This window comes from Carcharhinus amblyrhynchos, chromosome 29 (genome assembly GCF_965287045.1).
Source record: "Carcharhinus amblyrhynchos chromosome 29, sCarAmb.v2.hapA, whole genome shotgun sequence".
Classification (NCBI taxonomy): Eukaryota; Metazoa; Chordata; class Chondrichthyes; order Carcharhiniformes; family Carcharhinidae; genus Carcharhinus; species Carcharhinus amblyrhynchos.
The window spans coordinates 19739454-19761219 of record NC_137352.1 but is presented as its reverse complement, the minus strand read 5'-3'; the positions used below and the strand labels follow the sequence as shown (position 1 = coordinate 19761219).

The 21766-nt window shown below is 39.9% G+C and overlaps 1 protein-coding gene across 1 annotated transcript in view; it reads right to left on the bottom strand.

Moving 5' to 3' along the window:
- ncapd3 (non-SMC condensin II complex, subunit D3) overlaps positions 1-21766 on the bottom strand; it is a 72284-nt gene that overhangs the window by 47770 nt on the left and 2748 nt on the right. The window contains exons 2-11 of the mRNA XM_080214601.1: positions 16335-16495; positions 10115-10277; positions 7402-7586; positions 7019-7186; positions 6330-6391; positions 5336-5423; positions 5094-5230; positions 4094-4166; positions 1421-1546; positions 488-740 (exon numbers count right to left, since the gene is read on the bottom strand). Coding sequence (XP_080070727.1) covers positions 488-740; positions 1421-1546; positions 4094-4166; positions 5094-5230; positions 5336-5423; positions 6330-6391; positions 7019-7186; positions 7402-7586; positions 10115-10277; positions 16335-16495 — 1416 coding nt within the window. The remainder of the gene's footprint in view (positions 1-487; positions 741-1420; positions 1547-4093; positions 4167-5093; positions 5231-5335; positions 5424-6329; positions 6392-7018; positions 7187-7401; positions 7587-10114; positions 10278-16334; positions 16496-21766) is intronic.

Sequence of the window (21766 nt, the reverse complement as noted above, 5' to 3'; positions counted from 1 at the left end):
AGATGTTTGCAGAAAGTTCACTAACAGTGCGGATGGGAAAATTTGAGAGTGTTGTTTGGGTCTTTTCTGGCTGATAAGCCAAAGTTTCCAACGGCGTGAAACTGGATCAACTTGAGGTCTAATTGATGCCACTCATTACGTCTGCTGCCGTCAATAACGGAGCTGCATGTTTCACTGACATAAGCTGGTTGCGAACATTGTGAGTAATTACATAGAATAACATGACCAGTACTACATTCTTTGCAGATTAACTGAATGTAGGCATTCAGAGGATGAAATTTTACCAAATGTTTGTGCAATAGGTCACACATTCATATCAAGACAACAATTCCCAGAGCAGTTAGCCAAATCTAGCATCCTTGATCATTTTCAGGCTCACCACTAATTAGCATTACTCAGGTACTTATATATATTTCAACCTGCACTCTGCAAAAATAAATGCAAGTTTGTCCAAAGTAGGAATAGATTGAAAAGTGTTGGTACTTACTTCCTAGCAATATTTCTTGAACATACTCCGCAGCTGTTGAAGCATTCAATTCTAGGCATTGTGCAAGACAAGCAAGTGCTCTGCTTCGGACTGAAGGTGCCTTATCAGAACATCTACCCAAGATCACAACCTGGATCCAGTATTTGTGATAGAGATACTTCTGACACTCTGGTGGAATAGAGCTATCTTGTTCCCTCTCTGGCAATTCCAGTAATGCCATTACCACATCCAATGCAAAGTTTCTATAAGCTACCTAAAAAAAAAGGAGAAACAATGCAATGTTAAAGAAAAGGTGGAACAATGCATTATCCTCCTCACTGTATATCTGAGACATCAACCATTCAGATCTATGTTAAAGTTCAAAATCTTGTTATTCAAATAACTTATTTTGTTATATAATTGAAGGAAGCATAAGGGAGAAAAAGTAAAGACAAAATAAAAATGAATACAAGTTACATACGTAGTTATGAAATTTAGAATACTTGTATCTGAATTTACTGAAAAGATGGCAAAATATTGCTTATTCTAACATGATACATAAGATGCAGACTGAAGAATAGGGACTCAAGTAGGTTCTTGTCTTCATGGCCTAGATATTAAAAGATGGGATGGAACTCCCATCTATTTATAGAACTTGCCTGTTTTTATTCCGTTAAAGTGAATCAAATGAAATCAAGCTTGCAGACAATCTTCTTCACCAGAGAATACACCAAGTGAAATAGTTTTAAACCTCTCTCGTAACTTACTTTAAATAAAGACAGAAAATGTTGAAGATACTCAGCAGGTCAGGCAGCATGTGGAGAGTTCAGTCTGATGAAAGATCAACGACCCAAAGAGGTTTTTCCTTTCTCCATAGATGCCACCTGACATGTTGAATTGTTTTAAATTCAGATTTCCAGCTTCTCTAATATATTTTTGTTGTTTTTTCCTTACCTTGCTGTTCTGCGAATATTTATTCAACCAATCTAAGAAAGCAACAAAATCCACACAAGGAAGTTTTGACAGCAATTTCACTACGGCCTGGGCACCATGGGTACGATATTCTGCTTTATCTGGTACCTGTAACATAAAACAGTAAAAATAAAACAGCAACCTCCCACTTGCTCTATATCCCTTAGTACCCTTGGATAGCAAATATCTATCAATCTTGCATAAATCATTAACTGGGCTAACCACTGGTTTTTGTAGAACTTCAGAATCCTATCACCCTTTGCACGAATAGGTTTTTCCAAACTTTGCTTCTGAATTAAAGAGAATGCTGGAAAAAGGCTATTTTTATTTCAGATCTTCAACAATCGCAGTATTTTGTTCTTATTCTCTTCTGCATGATTTTTGTTCCTTTATCCTAGCATCCCCATTGATTGAAAATGTTTCTCTCAATCTACCCTATAAATGGCTTTCAAACTCCCAAAGACTTCAATGAAATTATGTCTTTATCTTGTATATTCCTGGGAATATGGGGTTTCTGTTTGCATGATGTCTCTTGGTAAAAAAACCCTTGGGAGCTCTAAAAACATTTTGGTGAATCTGTCTTGCATTCCTTTCAAGGCCAATATATCCTAAAAGGCAATGCCGAGAACAACTGCACAATACTCCAATGGGGTCTAAACAGGGCTTTGCAAAGCCATGGGAAAACCTATTTCATTTTATATTGTAGCTTTTTAGTATAAAGGATAACAGCCCAATTACTTTTGCACTTGCTTACCAAATTCTAGTGAGTTATGCATATTTTTGCCCAATTTTCTTGACTTCCACTGATTCTAGCTTTTCACTATTTGAAAAAAGTGCTCTGATCTAACATTATCGGGCCCAAAAATGAGTGATCTCACACTCACCTGTACTGAGTTCCATTACAGTTTTGCTCTGTCACTTAATCTTATATAAATAACCAATGCAATTTCATCGACCCATCCATCAATCTCTGTCATTAACAAACTTGGATACATGGCTCTTTATTGTGTTATGCAAGTCATTAAGTAATGGCTGGTTGAGGGCCTGGTACAGACCCTTATGGGACAACACACTCGTCACTTCCTTTAACATATGGCAATTCACATAGTAGTGACAGAACAGAAAAGCTGGTGTTCATACTCCATACAAGCGTCCTCCCTATTCAATGCTTCAAATGCTCCATGTGGTAGAGAATTCCACATGTTAACCATTCTCTGGAGTAAAATAAATGTTACTGATTTATTACTGACAAACTTATATTTTCATGGCCACTAGTTCTCGTTCCCCTGCAAGATAAAACATCTTAGTGTTTACCTTTTAGAATCTTTAAGACCTCTATTAAGCCACCCCTTCGTCTTCCCTTTTCTGACATCATCTTAGTGTTTTTTTTGTACCTCTGCCACTATATTCTTTTCATAATATGGAGCCCAGAACAGTTCACACTATTCCAGGTTTTCACCAGTGTAAAAAAAATGAAATTGCAGAAGGAATTCCTTCTGCTCCACCACTGCAACCTTGGCAAAAGGTTGCCAAAAACAGGTATATAACTTCAACCGAAACCATATTTAGAGTACAAGAGAAGCTGCTAGGAAATTACCAGTGTGTACATTTGCTGAATATTGTGAATGAGCATGGATATCCCAGTCACCAGTATGTTGGTAGTTAAGTGGAATGCAGCCAACACTAATTTATTCAGCTCAAGACAAATAGGCATGCCGAACAAGTAAGTTTCTAGGAATAAAGTGTGAGCTTTCAGTTGGTAATACGCCCACTTAAGGTTATGGGTTCAAAATCGACTATGGACTTGTTCCCATGAGCTAGGTATTGATGGATAGCTGCACTGTCAGAAATACTATCTTTCAAATGAGATTAAAACAAAGGTTCAAGTTCAAGGAAAGCGCCCATTTAATTACTTAAAATGCAAGTTCTTCAAACACTTGGCAACATTCATGCCTCAACTAACTCATTGAAAAACAGATTTTCAAGCCTACCATTTGCTACCCGTGGGATTTTACTGTGTATAAATTAGCCAATATATTACCTACATAAATGACAGTAAACCTAAAATAATTAATTGGTAATAAGGTGTAGGGTACTCCCAAGAAAACAAGGGCAATACTCTAAGGTATGTAAATTGATGCAACAGAGACTTACATCTCTATCACAAACCAAAATGATGTTCAATTTGTTCATTAATGATATCCCGTAATTGTGCCAAGGAAGAATAAACCTTCCTTGCCCTGTTCAACTAGTGTGTAGCCTTGTCAACTTCTACTGGTTAATGAGTTGGAAATTCAAAGGCATAAAATAAAGATTAGCACCAAAAAACACCAAGGGAAAGTAAGATTTATTTTTCAACTCGGAACTTCTGTGTCTTGACATCTCTAACAGAAACATGAAAACAATTCTAGGCAGAAGAAAAATTAGACAGGGAAAATGCTAAGTATACCAGAATGAGATCAAGCATACGAGTCTCAGGGAGTCTGTATAGATGCCATGAGCTAATTAGCTTCTTCTGTGCTACAATCTGATAACTTCCTCTACAAATTTCACATGAAGTGTACGTTGAACGTATCTTTTTTTCCACTTGTTTGTAATTTTCAGCACCCTAAGTATCAGCAACTGTAATATATAAATACAAAAAAAAAATCAAACCTTAGTGCAGATGTGCTGCAGCAAAACCCGAAGTACAGGCAACGCAGTCTCTTCCACCTGATCCACAATGTAACTAGAACAAAATGTTTCAAAGTCATAACACTTTTGACTAGAAGATCATTTAATCAGCCACTTCTATTGCTGTGTAACTGTTCTCCGCATAACATATTCCCTTTCTTTAGCAAACAAGTAGTACAGAGATCAAAGGAAGTTAATATCTAAAAGCATAGATGGCTCTAATTAGCTGCTGCTAATAGAATCCCTACAGTGCAGAAGGAAGCCATTCGGCCCATTGAGTCTGCACCGACTCGCCAACAGAGCATGTTACCCAGGGCCTATCACCATAACCTCATGCATTTACACTGTTAATCCCTAAAACTTCATGCATTTACAGCACTAAACCTCCTAACCTACACATTTTTGGACACTAAGGGACAATTTAGCCTGGTCAATCCACCAAACCCACACATCTTTGTACTGTGGGAGGAAACCAGAGCACCCAGAGGAAACCAAGCAAACTCTGCACAGTCACCCAATGCTGGAATCAAACCTGGGTCTCTCTGGCACTATGAGACAGCAGTGCTAACCACTGTGGCGCATGCCATCAAAGCAAAGTGGAACATACCAAAGCCATAAAAAAAAAACAATATTTTGGGAGAGAGTATATGAATATTTGAGACATGAAATATAAGCAATGTAGTATGCTTAGGAACGACAAGTCACTTTGGGCCTATGGTTCTCAAAATATTCCACCATCAGGGGTTTCCTCACTTCATGTCTGAGTCGGTCCTACTCTGAATGAAGGCAATAGATTCCCATGACTACTTAACAGTTTCATGACTATTGTATAACATGGCTACTAAGCTTATGGATAGCAAACTAGATGGGACATTGATTGTTTTTCCATCTAGGAAATCATAGGCCCTATCAAACCATGTTTAGTAACTTATTTTAAATAAAGCGTTTAGTTTAAAAAAAAAATTTCATGAGAATTATTCACCTGATAAATTGAATGGCTTGATCTCTGGCAGCAATAACTTTCTGTCCCACTCCCAGAAGTACACCAGACTGGGAACCTTCTCCTCCTCCTACCAGTAAAATTGTATTCAATAATCTTTGGAAAAGCCAGCGGAGTGTCTAGAAAGATGTAAACAAAACTAAATGCATCCACTTTCTATGTATTAATTATATTCCAATTAATGAGCTGGAACAAAAATAGTTAATTTTCTTTAAAGCCAGTACCTTATTAACATCACCATGATTAGGAGAGCACAGTAATTTAAGTCCATAATAAGCCAATTCTGGCAAAGTCTTCATTCTTTCAATGTTTCTGACAGAACAAAAAGAGAAAATAGCTGAAACAAGAGGGCGATTAACTCTGGTGTGTTGAACGTATGTTTAGCAGATCAGCTCGTTTTAAATAAATCTTTTCTAAGTCAAAAATAAAAATAATCAGAATGTGTTTAATAAAAATATGCTGCAAATTTCTGATCCCCTTTACAATTCAAAATGTCATATTTAACACAATAATGCTTACGTAATGGGAACTCTAGTTACACTACATTAATAAACTGTGCAATTTATTTCTTTAGAGCCACATATTTCATTAATAAAGTAGCACTATCATCATGGTTTCGGTCTGAGAAATCTAGCGACACTAGTTGCTTCCATCTGGCCACATATCTCCTTCCTAGTTTCAGGTAGAGGAGGAAGAAGAGAAAAATAAGCCAAGAGATAGAAAAGCTACAAAGAATACATATCCCCAACCTAATTAAGAACTATATTTCCACTATAACCACAGATGTAATGTTATCAAAGGGGACTTTTTTCCCCAATAACTATGGGATAAAAATCACTGCTGTATGAGAGATTTGGAAATCGCCAATTAGGGAAGTTGACCAAGAAGGGCACTTAAGATGGCTGCATTGCCCCACAGTTAATGCAGCTAAAAGCAGCCAACATTTGGACTTCAGATCCTTAAGAAAAGTGTGCAAGTACAGATTCTAGGGTGAAGGGCAGGCTTGAGATTAACCATCTAGTGCACTTACCACTGCGGTTCATACATGAATAGCAGTATTGGGGGCAGTCTACAGAACAGAAGTAAGGGATTTAAGGAGTTTTAGGAGATTGCAGGAATAGAAAAAAATACTCAAAACACACTTAAAGCAACTAAACAAACAGCAGATAGGCTACATACACAATTTCAGAGAAGTTAGAGAAGGATTTGCATACTTACATAGAATTTGAAAAATCTAATACTCCAATTACAGTCTCAAAGTTGGTCAGTTCAGCAAATAGCTACAAAGATGAAATAAAGATCAAAAATATAATTAATCAAGATTAATTCAAACCAGCACAACTATCATTCTCATAAAACAATCACTTTCAGAGTCCATGCACATTATGCCCTATCAGACATATTTGCTTAATTAAATACAATGAAATTCTGCAAAACCTTTACCTGTACCCTCCTATTAAAAATAACTAAAGGACTTCCAAAAAAAGAAATCAAAGCTGCTGTTCATTTTCAACTAACTGCTTTCCTTCAAGAATGATATTCCAGAGTTATCTGACCTCATATTTCAATATAATTCTTATCTATTTATTCAATGAATAGGATAGTCAACATGCTCTAGGAAGTGAATTGCTGCTCCTAAGTAACACGCAATGTACTGTCAATGGGACCCACTGACACCAATGATTGCACTTGCTGACATAAGGCAATTAAATATACAACTAGTACAAGTAAGACATTAGATAAGAATCAAAGGATACAGAGGACATGAAACAGAACACATTATTGAAGTATTGACATTGTAGCAGTGTTACATTTTTGTACCCGTGGACCAAAGTAAGTTACATCATTAATCAGATTCAAACTGACTGGGCCCATCATAAGATTGGCGTAGCAGCCTGCATAGTTACCTGCAGACAGTGTTGAGCACAATCAGGTTTTTCTTTCAGGAAGAATTTGGTGAGTAATCGCAAGATATTTTTCAAGAGAGAGAAAATACCATCCCTGATCTGGCAGAGATCATGCGTGGAGAAAAATACATCAGCATCTTCCTCATCTTCCTCCTCCTCAAATATATCCTGGAATGGAGGGACAGATTTTAGACCACAGGCCATTATCAGTGACCTAGTTTCCAGTGCACACCACAGTAACAATATAACTAATTAGCTTACGTTTGAGTTCCCAATCTCTCTCATACCATGTGGGGAACTCTTGACTGAACAGTGTGCTTGACATTAAAAACCAATATCAAATTTGTCATCACTCTTTCGGAAAGGTCAGATTAGGTCCATACCTCATTCTCTTTCTGTCTGACTGGCCTGGCTCGCTTCCTTCCTTTCACCTCACCCTGAGAACTCTTCAACTGGGCATCTTTCTTCCTCTTTCGATTGCCTTCTTCCGTTACAGGCCAGCTCTTTTTAATAGTGTCCAGGCATTTGTCAAAAAGGACTGGGTGAAAGACACGGTTGGCTACACTTCCTACAAAAATACACATTATTAAAAATTGTATTTAAAAAATTAATACCGAGTAACTCATGCGCTTGCAATTTCTGCAAAATGAATGTCTTTCAGAAACAAAAATAAATGCATTCCAGGAAGTCACTGTACATCTTAACCTACAGTGTTTAGATTGCAACGGTATATCCTAACATATGACCACTGTGAATAATAAGCTGTTAAGAGTACAAAATGATAGGGTATTGCTCCCAGGGCTTTAGTTGGAGTGTAAAGAGTGCTGCCATCGCAAAAGTGCTATAATAGCTGTAAATATTTTGCACAGCTCGAATTTAAAAAATTCATTTACAGGCTCACAGAATATATTGCCCACCCCTAACTGCCTTTGAAAAGATGGTGGTGAGCTGCCTTCATGAACCAGAGGCGTAGGTACACCCATAGTGTTGTAAGGGAGGGAGTGGAGGAACAGCAATATATTTCCAAGTCAAGATAGTGAGTACTTGGAGGGGAACTTCTAGGTGATGGTGTTCCCAGGTATCTGCTGCCCATATGGTAGCGGTTGTGAGTTTGGAAGGTGCCGTTTAAGGAGCCTTGGTGAGTTCCTGTAGCGCATTTGTAGATGGTACACACTGGTGCCACTATTCAACGGTAGCAGTAGCAATCAAGTAGTGTAGTCTGTCTTGGATGGTGTTAATTTCTTCAGTGTTTTAGAGCTGTACTCTAATGGAGAGTATTCTATCAGTTTCTGGTCAATGACCACAGCCAAATAATTCCAATCAGCACAGAGTAATTCAGAAACTTGTACTGGCAACAGATGAATCAGTCAACTTTGCTGAGGTTAGAGACCTGAAACTGTCAGCTATCTTAGAAAGGCAAGTTAACAAGTTAATCAGGCTGGCTGTGCTCTCTCTCATCTTAAAACAGAGCTCAGGTGTGCTTCTGTTGGATCATACTTAACCCCAATATTTTATTGGAGATGAAAAAAATTAAATAGAACAATTTTTTTAATTTACAAAGCAACTGGAATATGTCCAGCTCAGCAAGCTGATTAGAGGACTGGACTTTGTAATACGCTAAATCTTAGCTTTTGTCTTTATATTGTCTTTAACTTCCTTACTTAGATTATAGGAGGAAGAAATATTCAGGACTTTCTTCCTCCCTGGAAAGTATATTTCATTTAAAACTGACTGAGATCAAAGTATTTTTAGCTTTGAATATTTTTGTACCCTCCAAGTTTATTTTTTCTAATTCCAAACATTCAAGACTCAAATGAATAATTACAGAGCTGAAATATGTCAGCCAGAAAAACTTCCTGGATACTGAACAATTGGCAACCATATTTGTAAATAGCTGGCATTGTACACATAACAAAAAAAATTAGTCAGCATTTGTTCAAAAGCAACTTGGCTTCATCTCAAACTGTTCAGACAGCTGAACAAGATTTGCAACATTAGTTTCTTATGTGTTCATGGGATGTGGATGTCACTAGATGGGCCAGTAGTTATTGCCCACCCCCAAGGTAATTTAAGAGTTAACCGTACTGCTGCGGATCTGGAGTCACACCTAGGCCAGACCAGGTAAGGACAACAGATTTCCTCCCCTAAAGGGACATTAGTGAACTAGATTGTTTTTTCCAAAAATCAACAACAATTTCACAGTCATCATTAAAGTTTAAATTCCAGATTTTTATTGAATTTAAATTTCACCACCTGCCGTGGTGGGATTCGCACCAGGGTCCCCACTGCATTACCTTAGGTCTCTGAAGTAGTTGTCCAATGACAACACCACTACGCTACCATCTCCCCACATTAGTATGGAAATAAGCTCAGTATAAGATTCTGGTTGCAGCCCAATCTTTAGCTCCTAAAGGATTGCCAGCGAATTTAAAAGGAACAGACAGCAAGCCTGAAACAGATTTTTTAAAATTACTTCTTGTTTTTGTAGAGGCAGCATTCTATCAGCTAGTTGTACAAAACCCAAATGACCCAAAACTGCTTCAATATACTCAGAAGCTAAAACAGGGCCACACTCCAGAAGAACCCTATTGCTTTATCACCCAATGCCTTGCCAAACTGCTTTGCATTACATAAAAGGAGAATGTCAAAGGATCTGCTAATTATAATGGGAGCAAGTTAAAGTTAAAAAAACTAGAACAAAAAGAAGAAATTCATATCCAGGTATGATTTGTCAACTGCTACTCAGCTACCACACTGCTGAAGCAGTATGTGGAAAACACAAAGGGGTGAATAGAAAATGGTGAGAAATAAATTCAAACAAGCAAAATTTCCACTTTTAAAGTCTCTTCTGAAGTTTCAGATTAACCATACAAATAAAACATTCAAAAGACAGTTGATCAAAAAATGGTTTTAATCAAACTGTGGGCCATTTCTGATAACTTTTCCAATCTCTTGACTTATTTGACAGGTTTAAAAACGTTTTATTGATCTGTTAAAATTCTGTTACAGAAATCTTCACTGGCCCACTTGGCTGGCTTCTTTTGAAAATAAATGTAGATTATGTTACTAAGCAATTTTTGAGCTATGCAATTTCACCTGGGATTTCAAGGAGCAGGAAATAAAGTCCAGCTGCCTGCAAGGCATATTCTCGCTGGATGACATCAGCTTTCTTATTCTGAGCCATGTGGACAAAATGATGCAACACAGCGATGAGGGCATTGTGAGAGAAGTTATTCTCTGCAAAGACTGTCCAAACATCCTACAAAAAAGGAAAAACAATTATCTTCAGATGCAAAATTTGACTGAATAAAAGTATTGGGAACCAGGTGTAATAAATGCAGGTTTGTTGAGGTCACTGATAACATGGAGTTTCACATGCACAGAGCCTAAATGCTGATTCTGTAAACAACTTCTTTAAAAATTCAATCCACAAGAGTGCAGTCCACGTATTCAAAGATATTATACACAATCTTAAATTCCTTTAGCAATTTAGTACCATCACTTCAAATGGGATTAAAGTAGGTTAAGGGTGGAAAATCAATGTCTAAGTGGCAAAAGAATTTTTAAATTCTGTTCCCATTAATTTCCTCCCTTCTCCACCACAAGGGGTCAACTCCTTGCCCTAAAGTATTTCATTCAAGTGAAAAGGAGTTGAGTTCAATTCCCTTATCCTTAAGGCGCACATATTCTGCAAAGGTTGCTCATTTTCCCCACCCTAACTCAGGAGAACGACACCAAATGCATCACATCACCCCTTACTGAAATCAACGAGCACAACATCTGAAAGGAAAATATCTCAATGACCATTGAAGAGGAAGTATATTTCATGTTTAATAGCTTCAACATCTGGACTTAAGAAAATCACTTGAGGCAGAATTGCAGAAACAACATTAGTGGGGACGTTTCCTTTATTTGTGCCTCATGGACTTTCAGTACAATTATTAAAATAAAAAAATTCATACAGGGTCTAGTATCTATCTTACCAGCTCACCTTGGATCCCATACGACTTCACCTTCCGTGTCAGCCGAGCATGAGGAAGCTTATCGAAGGCTTTACTAAAGTCCATGTAGTGGCACAGCGGTTAGCACTGCTGTCCTATAGCACCAGGGACCCGGGTTCAAATCCTGGCTTGGATCACTATTTGTGTAGAGTTTGCATGTTCTCCCCATGTTTGTGTGGGTTTCCTCCAGGTGCTTCGGTTTCCTCCCACAGTCCAAAGATGTGCAAGTTAGGTTAATTGGCCATGCTAAATTGACCCTCGTGTCAGGGGATTAGCAGGGTAAATACGTGGGTTATAGGAATAGGGCATGGATGGGTTTGTGGTTGGTGAAGACTCAATGGGCCGAATGGCCTCCTTCTGCACTGGAGGGATCCTATGAAATCTATGAACATCCTCAAATCAATTATAAAAATAGTTTTTAATTTCATTTAGTAGAAATGAAACTACTTGAAACACCAGTTTAGGGGAAGCAGAAGGTTTCAGTGGCTCAACTGGCAGACAGCAAGGTTTTCTACTGCCATCTCTACCTTAAATATCAGAACACTTCTGTTTTTAGTGCTGCAGACTACAAAGGCTGGACTAATGTCTGCTCAACATTAAGACAACAAATCCACAACAGGTATCCAAAATGCCAGATGCAGTATCATGATGTTTAAAGTACCAACGTTCCATCAGATTCAGCACTAGAGACAGTGGAAGAGGCACAATATCTTAAAAAGCTTTAAAAAGTTGATTGTGGTCCAGAAACAGGCATTTTCTATGTGGCTTCCCTTCCAACTCCAACTACATAACATCATAACATATGACTTAAATTACTGCTGCCTTTGTGGATGGCAGTCTATTCATATTACAGGAGATGAACTTCATGCTGCAAAGAACTTGATTAAAGGCTCATCGGTAATGAAATTAAGGACTCATGAGGTTTGATTCCTAATTTTTCTTGAGTTAGCTGATTTGAGACAGAGTAGTACAAGGGATCACACAATCAGTTTCTGAGTTCTGGATCTATAGAGCGGAAAAGAAGGCAGGATCCCCACTGTTATCATTACTCAGAGATTCCAACAGTGCATATAGCATTTGTGGACACTGAACGAGGACAAAACAAAGCTGTGATATTTCCATGACCGTGCAATTGGACAGCTGACTGAATAGGCCATTTCATTCATTGCTTTACTGATTAGGGAGAATGTCACAGCTATAGAGGGCGAACATCTTGGTGGTATCATGCAGTGAGGCCATATGGGTAAAATTCAGGAACAGGAGGGGTGCAATCACACTTGAGTTGTACTACAGATTTCCCAACAGCCAACAGGAAGAGGAGAAACTGATAATGTCAGCAGATTATGGGAAGATGTAAAAAAACAAAAGGGTTATTATGATGGGCAATTTTAACTTCCCCAAAATAGATTGGGATTCCTTTAGTGTCAGGGGCTTGGATGGGACAGGGTTTGTTCAGTGTGTCCAAGGGTGCTTCTTGAGGCAATATGTAGATATTCAACTCAGGAAGGGGCTATCTTAGACCTGGTTCTGGGAAACAATGATTGATGTCTCAGTGGAAGACCATTTTGTTAACAGTGATCACAATTCTGTAAGTTTCAAGATACTTGAAAAGGATAGAAGTAGTCCCAGTCTGGAAGTACTAAACTGGGGAACGGCTAACCGTGACAGTATTAGGCAGGAGCTAGGGAATGTAGACTGGGGGCTGCTGTTTGAGGTTAAATCTGCATCTGATATATGGGAGTCTTTTAAAAGTTAGCTGTTAACAATTCAGAACAAATATATCCTTGTAAAAATGAAGGATAAAGATGGCAAGATTCAGGAACCCTGGGTGATAAGAGATTGTGAGCTTAGTGAATAAGAAGGAGGAGGCATTCATGAATTTCAGGAAATTGAAAGAGGATAAGGCTTTTGAGGAATGCAACAATAACAGGAAAGAGCTTAAACAGGGACTTAGGAGGGCTAAAACGGGCCATGAAATGACCTTGGCAGGCAGGATTAGGGAGAATCACAAGGCTTTTTAAGCATATAAAAGGAAGAACAGGGTAGCTGAGGAACAAACATAAACATAAGAACATAAGAAACAGGAGCAGGAGTAGGCCATCTAGCCCCTTGAGCCTGCTCCGCCATTCAATAAGATCGTGGCTGATCTGATAGTAGGTTCAGATCCACTTACCTGCCTGCTCCCCGTAACCCTTAATTCCCTTATTGGTTAAAAATCTATCTGTGACTTAAACACAGTAACGAGGTAGCCTCTACTGCTTCATTGGGCAGAGAATTCCAAAGATTCACTACCCTCTGGGAGAAGTTCCTCCTCAACTCTGTTCTAAATTGACTCCCCCGTATTTGAGGCTATGCCCCCTAGTTCTTGTTTCCATTCTAAGTAGAAATAACCTCGCTGCTTCTACCCTGTCTAGCCCCTTCATCATCTTACATGTCTCTAAGATCTCCCCTCAATCTTCTAAACTCCAATGAGTACAGGCCCAGGAAAGAGTGGGTTCACTCAAGGACCATGGAGGGAATGTGTGTGGAGCCAAATAAGGCGGGGGAGGTCCTTAATGAGTATTTTACATCAGTGTTCACAAAGGAGAAGGATGTAGTGGATGGTGAATATAAAAAGGAGGAAGTTGACATTCTAGTTTATGTTGAGATAAAAAGGGAGGTGGTATTGGAAGTTTTGGAAAACATTAAGATGGACAAGTTCTTAAGGTGAGATGGGATCTATCCCATAAAAATGAGAGAGGCAAGGGGAAAAAAAATGTTGAGGCCTTGGCCAAAATCTTTGTATCCTCATTAGCTATGGGTAAGGTACCAGAGGATTAGAGAGTAGCTAACATTGTCCCTCTGTTTAAGAAGGGCAGATGAGATACTCCGGGAAATTACAGGCCTGTGAGCCTTTCATCAGTAATGGGGAAATTATTGGAGAAGATTCTTAGGGACAGGATGTACTCACATCTGGAAGAGAATAAGCTTAGTAGCGATAGACAGCATGATTTACTGAAGGGAGGTTGTGTCTCACAAACTCGATTGAGTTCTTTAAGTGGCAAGAAAAACTGACCAGGGCAGGGCAGTGGATTTGTATACATGGACTTCAGTAAAAGCTTCGATAAGGTTCCTCATGGCAAATGATACAGAGGGTGAAGTCATATGAGGTCTGAGGTGTGCTGGTAAGATGGATACAAAACTGGCCTGGGCATAGAAAGCAGAGAGTGGAAGGGTACTTTCCTAACTGTGACAAGCAGTGCTCAACGAGGATCTGTGCTGGAGCTTGTATTGTTTGTAAATGATTTGGAGGAAAATGTAGGTGGTCTGATTAGTAAATTTGCAGATGATACAAAAATTGGGGGAGTAGCAGATAGTGAGGAGAATTGTCAGAAGATACAGCAGAATATAAATCAGCTGGAGTCCTGGCCTGAAAGATGGCCGATGAAATTTAACACAGACAGATGAGGTGATGCGATTTGGAAGGTCTACTGCAGAAGAAAATATTAGCATACAAATCCACAGTTCCCTGAAGGTGGCAACTCAGGTGAACAAGGCGGTCAAGAAGGCGTACAAGCTAGCCTTCATTGGTCAGGGCACTGAGTTTCAAAATTGGAAAATCATGTTGCAGCTGTATAAGACTTTGGTTAGGCTGCATTTGGATCATAGTGTACAATCTGAGTCACCACACTACCAGAAAGATGTTGATGCATTGGAAAGGGTACAGAAGAGGTTTCCCAGGACATTGCCTGGTTTAGAAGGTATGGACTATGAAGGAAGGTTGAAAAAATTTGGATTGTTATCAATGGATGGGGGGGCCTGGGTTTCTAATAGAGGTTTACAAGATTATGACAGGCTTGGATAGAGTGAATGGTCAGACTCTTTTTCTCAGGGTCAATTACTCGGGGGCACAGTTTGAATGTGAAAGGGGGAAAGTTGATGCAAGGGTCAAGTTTTTCATGGTAAGAAGTCTCACAACACCAGGTTAAAGTCCAACAGGTTTATTTGGTAGCAAATGCCACTAGCTTCGGGGCTTTGCCAGTTGACTCACCTGAGGAAGGGGCAAAGCCCCGAAAGCTAGTGGCATTTGCTACCAAATAAACCTGTTGGACTTTAACTGGTGTTGTGAGACTTCTTACTGTGTTTACCCCAGTCCAACACCTGCATCTCCACATCAAGTTTTTCACACAGAGGGTGGTGAATACCTGGAACATGCTGCCAGACAAGGTGGTGGGAGCAGATTCTATAACAATTTTTAAGGGGCATCTAGATAGATACATGAATAGGCAGGGAATAAAGGCAATTGGACCATGTAGAGGCAAAAGAATATTAGATTAGAGAGGCATCCACGTCAGCGCAAACTTGGTGGGTCGATGGGCCTGTTCCTGTGCTGTACTATTCTTTGTTTATTCTTGGAAGAACTAACAAAAAGGAAACAACCAAGTAGTTAATTCAAAAGAATTTATTTCCTCTCTTTATTTTCTAACTTTGAGGCATATTTTCAGTTTTAAATGCTTTTGTTTTCTCCTCTGCAATTTTTTCTTTTCTCAATTACCTACCCTTTTTTGACTTCAGACAATATTGGAAATCCTGGATGAATAAACCCCTAGACTAGGTAGATGCAAGTGAGTACTCCAAAATACATCAGTAAACCAAAATACATTCTACACCTGTTACAGGTTTCAGTTAAAGCAATTGCTGTATCTAAATTACCCAACTGTCTATGTGCTGCAAGTGGAATCCACAGTAAAATAAAAATTCTGTTCTTTACAGCAACTGGTCAATAAAATCAAAATTTCTGCATATGAAAATGTGGTTTGATTAACAGCATTCAACCATTATTTAAAGGGGAATGAGTTTGGTCTATATTGCTCCCTTATCTCAAACATTAGAAAATTGCAAATTTCCACTCTACCGTCACATAACAAAGCTATCAAGTGTATCTTTTATGATGAATTGTTTCACCTATTCATTAGGTTATGGGTGTACAATTCCATTACCTTACAGGGCAGGGGAAAGAACTTCGCATAATGCTTCCAGGCTCCCAAAAACCAATAGTTAAAATACACGAGTACTTGATAACTGAATTAGAAAAACATTACTGATTTAACCAGTGAGAGCAAAATCCCACCCTAATAACTACTGACAAATAACCTTCTGTGCTGTGTGATTTTATAATTCCATAATATGAGTAGTAATGCTTACTACTTCTTCAAAACTGTAGTTTGAATAGAAAGCAAGGCATAAAAGGAAAGAAACAATGAATTTAGTCACAAATTTGCACTGTTGGCCGTGATTAGACTAATGCGAGAATTCAAACCATCCAGAATACTTACACCCAATGTCTCTGCTGGTAGGTGCTGATCAACAAACTTAAAAAGACTTGCGTAAAGTTGGGAGAATATTTCAAGTCCATTTTCTGTGATCTCTGCTTCAAGACGCGAGTCTAATGGCTCAGTCTCTGTAAAATCCAGCTCCCATACGGTATCCACCCAAGCTGGAACAAACCATCATGAATTGAGACATCTTTCAATATTCATCAGAATGAGAAAGGACAGGTAAAATACAATTAGACATAACAATATTTGTGATGATCCTGTTTTCATTTCACAGGCACTTTTACATTTTGGCTTCAACTCCAGAAAATCAGTCCTACAAGTGGCTTCAGAGATCCTTCTTCGATTATCTATCAATCAGCATGCCAATAGAGTTTGTAAAGTTGAACCTGGAATGCAAATTGCTCTTTCTATTACCAGAGTGCTGGACTCCTGACATCACTAACACAGCATCAAATCTTTTACTTAAATTTGCAATGTCTGACTAAATATCTACTGTGTAATAATTCAGCAGATAGCAGTTTTCAGTCACCAAGCACCTTTTATTGTGCAGCAAAGAGAAGGGCGGTGCTTGCAGCTTAGAGCTAAACAGTCTATATCTCAGGACCTACACTACCTGTCCGGGTTGAGCAGCGAATTTAATAAGCCCTGCCGACCACTTCTCATGGGCAAGTCTCCACTTGGTCAACAAAGGAAGTTTGTACTTCAAGAAGCCCATGGGGAGATCTACTGAAGATCCCCTATGACCTTCGTGGTCATTATAACGTATTCCTTAAAGTCCTTAATGGCAACCAGCAAATTTAGCTCCCTTCAATGGCTAGCAGTCTAATAAGCCCAAGAGAATCAGGAAAAAGGAGGCAAGTTCATTTGCGTTTTTTTTTATAAAACATATGGTACAGAATTGATATATCACCTAAAAAGTGCAAAGTGGGTTTATTTTAGAATTTGAATTTAACCATCTATGAAGGTGAGAATCAAACCCGGAATCCCAGAGCATCACTCTGGGTTTGTAGTTTACCAGTTCAGTGGCCTATAACTACTAGACCACAGGAGGAAGCTGAAGTGCAAGGTGGGCGAGAGCCACTACATTAATATTCACATAAAAGACCATAAGGATAGTACATGCAATGTGTGCCTGCAAGGATAGAGCTCCCTTGTGACAAACTTCAGACTCTGAGTGGTGCAGCACAGGGGATGAGGGTTTATACTGTCTAGACTTTGCAGCTTGTAGGTAATCTCTGGTGACAGCCAAGAGCTGACTTGGAGGTGACATGGGAGCAGAATGCCCAGAGCGTCAGTTTGCCTGCAGCCATGAGTTAAGAGAAGGAAGCTTATTAGGCTGGAAAAATCATACTAAAAATGAGCGCACACTCACATTTGAAAATATCAAAACAAAAAATTCTGCAAAAACTCAGTGCTTATAGAGGAAGACACAGAGTTATGTTTCAAGTTACTCTCCTTTCATTTGAACTGTAAAGATAGATGGTTTTAAGCAGGTTCATTGGAAGGGAAAAGGAGGTGTGAAAGAAAGAAATGGATGGTGGCTCAACAAAAACTTAGAAAATGATTTCAAAGAATATTACAATTCAAAATATGACACTGAAGCCATACAACAATTGATTTATTGTTAGATATTGGGAAACAGTGAAAAGTATTGTTTTTTGCAAGCTATACAGATCAGACATAATGTTCATAGCGCATCAAAAGAGAAAATGCCAGAAAATCTCAGCAGATCTGGCAGCCTCTGTAAGGAAAGAAAACAGCTGATGTTTCCAGTCCAGATGACTGTTTGTCAGAGCCCAGCATCTGCAGTAATTTGCTTTTATCCCATTCAGAGTGAATAAGGGAGAAAGGAAGGACAGGGTGCAGAACATAATGTTGCAGTTACCGATAGGGTGAGGAAAAAAAAAAATCAGAAGAAAGGAGATATTAGATGATCAAAATCTGGGAGCTTGTGCCAACATCGAGAGCGCTATCTCACAGAGCAGTCAAGCAAAGGCCAGACATAATCATACTCACAGAATCATATCTCACAGCTAATGTCCCAGTCACACCATCACTACTCTTACATTTGTTCTGTCCCACCCAGCAGAGGTGGTGGCAGGTCAATAGGGAGTCTTCAAAATCAACCCTAGACCTTAGTGGCACCAGGTCAAACATAGGCAAAGAAAGGTGATTACCACATACTGTTCCCCTCAGCTGATGAATCAGCATTCTTCCCTGTTGAATGCCATTTGGATGAAGCACTAAGAATGGCAGCAGCACAGAATGTACTCTGGACGGGGGAACGTCAATGTCCATCACCAAGAGTGGCTTGGCAGTACCATCACATCGCTCTTAAAGGACGTACATTGGATCTGTGGCAGGTGATATGGCAACCAGTAAGAAGAAAAAAACATACTTGACTTTGTCTTCTCCAATCATTCTGCCACATTTATCCATGACTTTGTCAGTTGAAGTGGCCACTGCACATAATTTGTGGAGACAAAGTCCCATCTTCACATTGAGGACACCCTCCATTGTATTAGAATAGAACAGTACAGGCCCTTCGGCCCTCGATGTTGTGCCGAGCTATGTCCAAGCCCAAGATCAAGCTCTCCCACTCTCTATCATTCTGGTGTGTTCCATGTGCCTGTCCAAGAACTGCGTGAAAGTTCCTGAAGTGTCTGACTCCACTATCACAGCAAGCAGTGCATTCCACACCCCAACCACTCTCTGAATAAAGAACTTACCTCAGACATCCCTCCTATATCTCCCACCACAAACCTTATAATTATGCCCCCTAGTAACAGCTACATCCAGCCAAGGAAATAGTCTCTGCACGTCCACTCTATCTATCCCCAACATCTTATAAGCTTCTATTAAATCACCTCTCATCCTCCTCAGCTCCAAAGAGAAAAGCCCCAGCTCCCTCAACCTTTCCTCATAAGATCTACCCTCCAAAATAGGCAACATCCTGGTAACTCTCCTCTGCACATTCTCCAATGCTTCCACATCCTTATAGTGAGGTGACCAGAACAACACACAATATTCCAAATGTGGTCTCACCAAGGTCCTGTACAGTTGCAGCATAACCCCATGACTCAAACGCAAAACCCCTACTAATAAACACTAAAAGCCTTCTTCACAGCTCCATCCACTTGAGTAGCAACCTTCAGAGACCTATGGATATGAACCCCAAGATCTCTCTGTTCCTCCACATTCCTCACAACCCTGCCATTGGCCCTGTAATCAGCATTCAAGTTTGTCCTACCAAAATGAATCACCTCACACTTATCAAGGTTAAACTCCATCTGCCACTTTTCAGCCCAGCTGTGCATCCTATCAATGTCTCTTTGCAGCCTGCAAGAGCCCTCCACCTCATTCATTACTCCACCAATCTTGGCATCATCAGCAAATTTACTAACCCACCCTTGAGCCCCTTCTTTCAAGTCATTGATAGAAATCACAAATAGCAGAGGACCCAGCACTGATCCCTGTGGTACACCGCTGGTAACGGCCTCCAGTCTGAACATTTTCTCTCCACCACCACCCTCTGTCTTCTTTGAGATTGCCAATTACTTATCCAATCTGCCAATTTTCCTTCTATCCCACACCTCTTTACTTTCTTCATGAACCTACCATGGGGAACCCTATCAAACGCCTTACTAAAATCCATATATATGACATCAACTGCTCTACCTTTATCTACAAACTTAGTTACCTCCTCAAGGAATTCAATCAAATTTGTGAGGCAAGACTTGCCTCTCACGAAACTGTGCTGACTATCCCGGATTAAGCTGCATCTTTCCAAATGATCATAAATCCTATCCCTCAGGACCTTTTCCATTAACTTACCGAACACCGAAGTAAAACTAACTGGGCTGTAATTACCAGAGTCATTCCTATTTCCTTTCTTGAAGGGAGGAACAACATTCGCCACTCTCCATAATCCCCATGAACAGTGAGGACTCAAAGATCAAAGCTAAAGGCTCTGCAATCTCATCCTTTCCCTCCCAAAATATTCTAGGATGTATCCCATCTGGCCCAAGGGACTTATCCACCCTCAGGTTTTTCAAAATTGCTAATACATTTCCCCTCAGAACATCTACCTGCTCCATCCTATCAGCCTGTATCACACTCTCATCCTCAAAAACATGGTCCCTCTCTTAGTGAACACTGAAGTATTCATTCTCTGCCTCACCTACCTCTTCTGACTCCATGCACAAGTTCCCACTACTATCCTTGACTGGCCCTAACCTCACCCTGGTCATTCTTTTATTTCTCAGATAAGAGTAAAAAGCCTTGGGATTTTCCTTGATCCGGCTCACCAAGGACTTCTCATGTCCTCTCCCAGCTCTCCTAAACCCTCTTTTGAACTCATTCCTAGCTACCTTGTAACCCTCAAACGACCCAATTGAATCTTGTTTCCTCATCCTTACATATGCTTCCTTTTTCCTCTTGACACGACATTCAACCTCCTTTGTGAAGGATGCTTCCCTCACTCAGCCATTTCCTCCCTGCCTGACAGGCACACTCCTATCATGGACACGCAGTACTCGTTCCTTGAACAAACTCCACTTTTCAGTTGTGCCTTTACCTGAGTTTCTGTCCCATCTTATGCTCCCTAATTCTTGCCTAATCGCATCAACCACTGTGCTAAATGGGATAGACTTCAAACAGATCTGGCAACTCAAGATTAGGCATCCACAAGGCTCTGTGGGCCATCAGCAACAGCAGAATTGTATTAAACCACAATCAAGGGTGGCACAGTGGTTAGCATTGCTGCCTCACAGCACCAGGGACCCGAACTCAGGTCCAGCCTACGGTGACTCTGTGTGCGGAGTTTGCACATTCCCCCTTTGTTCACTGGGTGCTCCAGTTTCCTCCCACACTCCAAAGAGTGCAGAATTGGTTGATTGGTCATGCTGTTGACCCTTAGTCCCAGCGTAAATACATGGGGTTACAGGGATTGGGTCTGGATGGGATTGTTGTCAGTGCAAGTTTGATGGGCTGAATGGCTTGCTTCTGTTCTGTTCTGGGATTCTATGATTCTAATCTCTAACTACAGGGCCCAGCATGCTCCCATCACCACACGTGAAGATCAATTCTGATTCAAAGAAACTCTTGCAAGGGCATGTCAGGGGCAACATGAGGCCTACTCAAATAATGAAGTGTCAACCTGGTGAAGGTACAACACAGGACTCCTTGCGTGCCGAGCAGCAAGTAATGGACAGAGCTAAGCAACCACACAACCAACAGGTCAGATCTAAGCTCTGCAATCCTGCCACATCAGTTGTGAATGTGAACAATTAATTCACAGGAAGAATGATTGAATTAGTGGAAAAGAAAGGCTGAAGCATTCACAACAACTTCATCCAAATCTACCAAGTGTACAATCCATCTAGGCCTCCTCCAGATGTCTGCAGCCTTACAGATGACGCTCTTCAGCC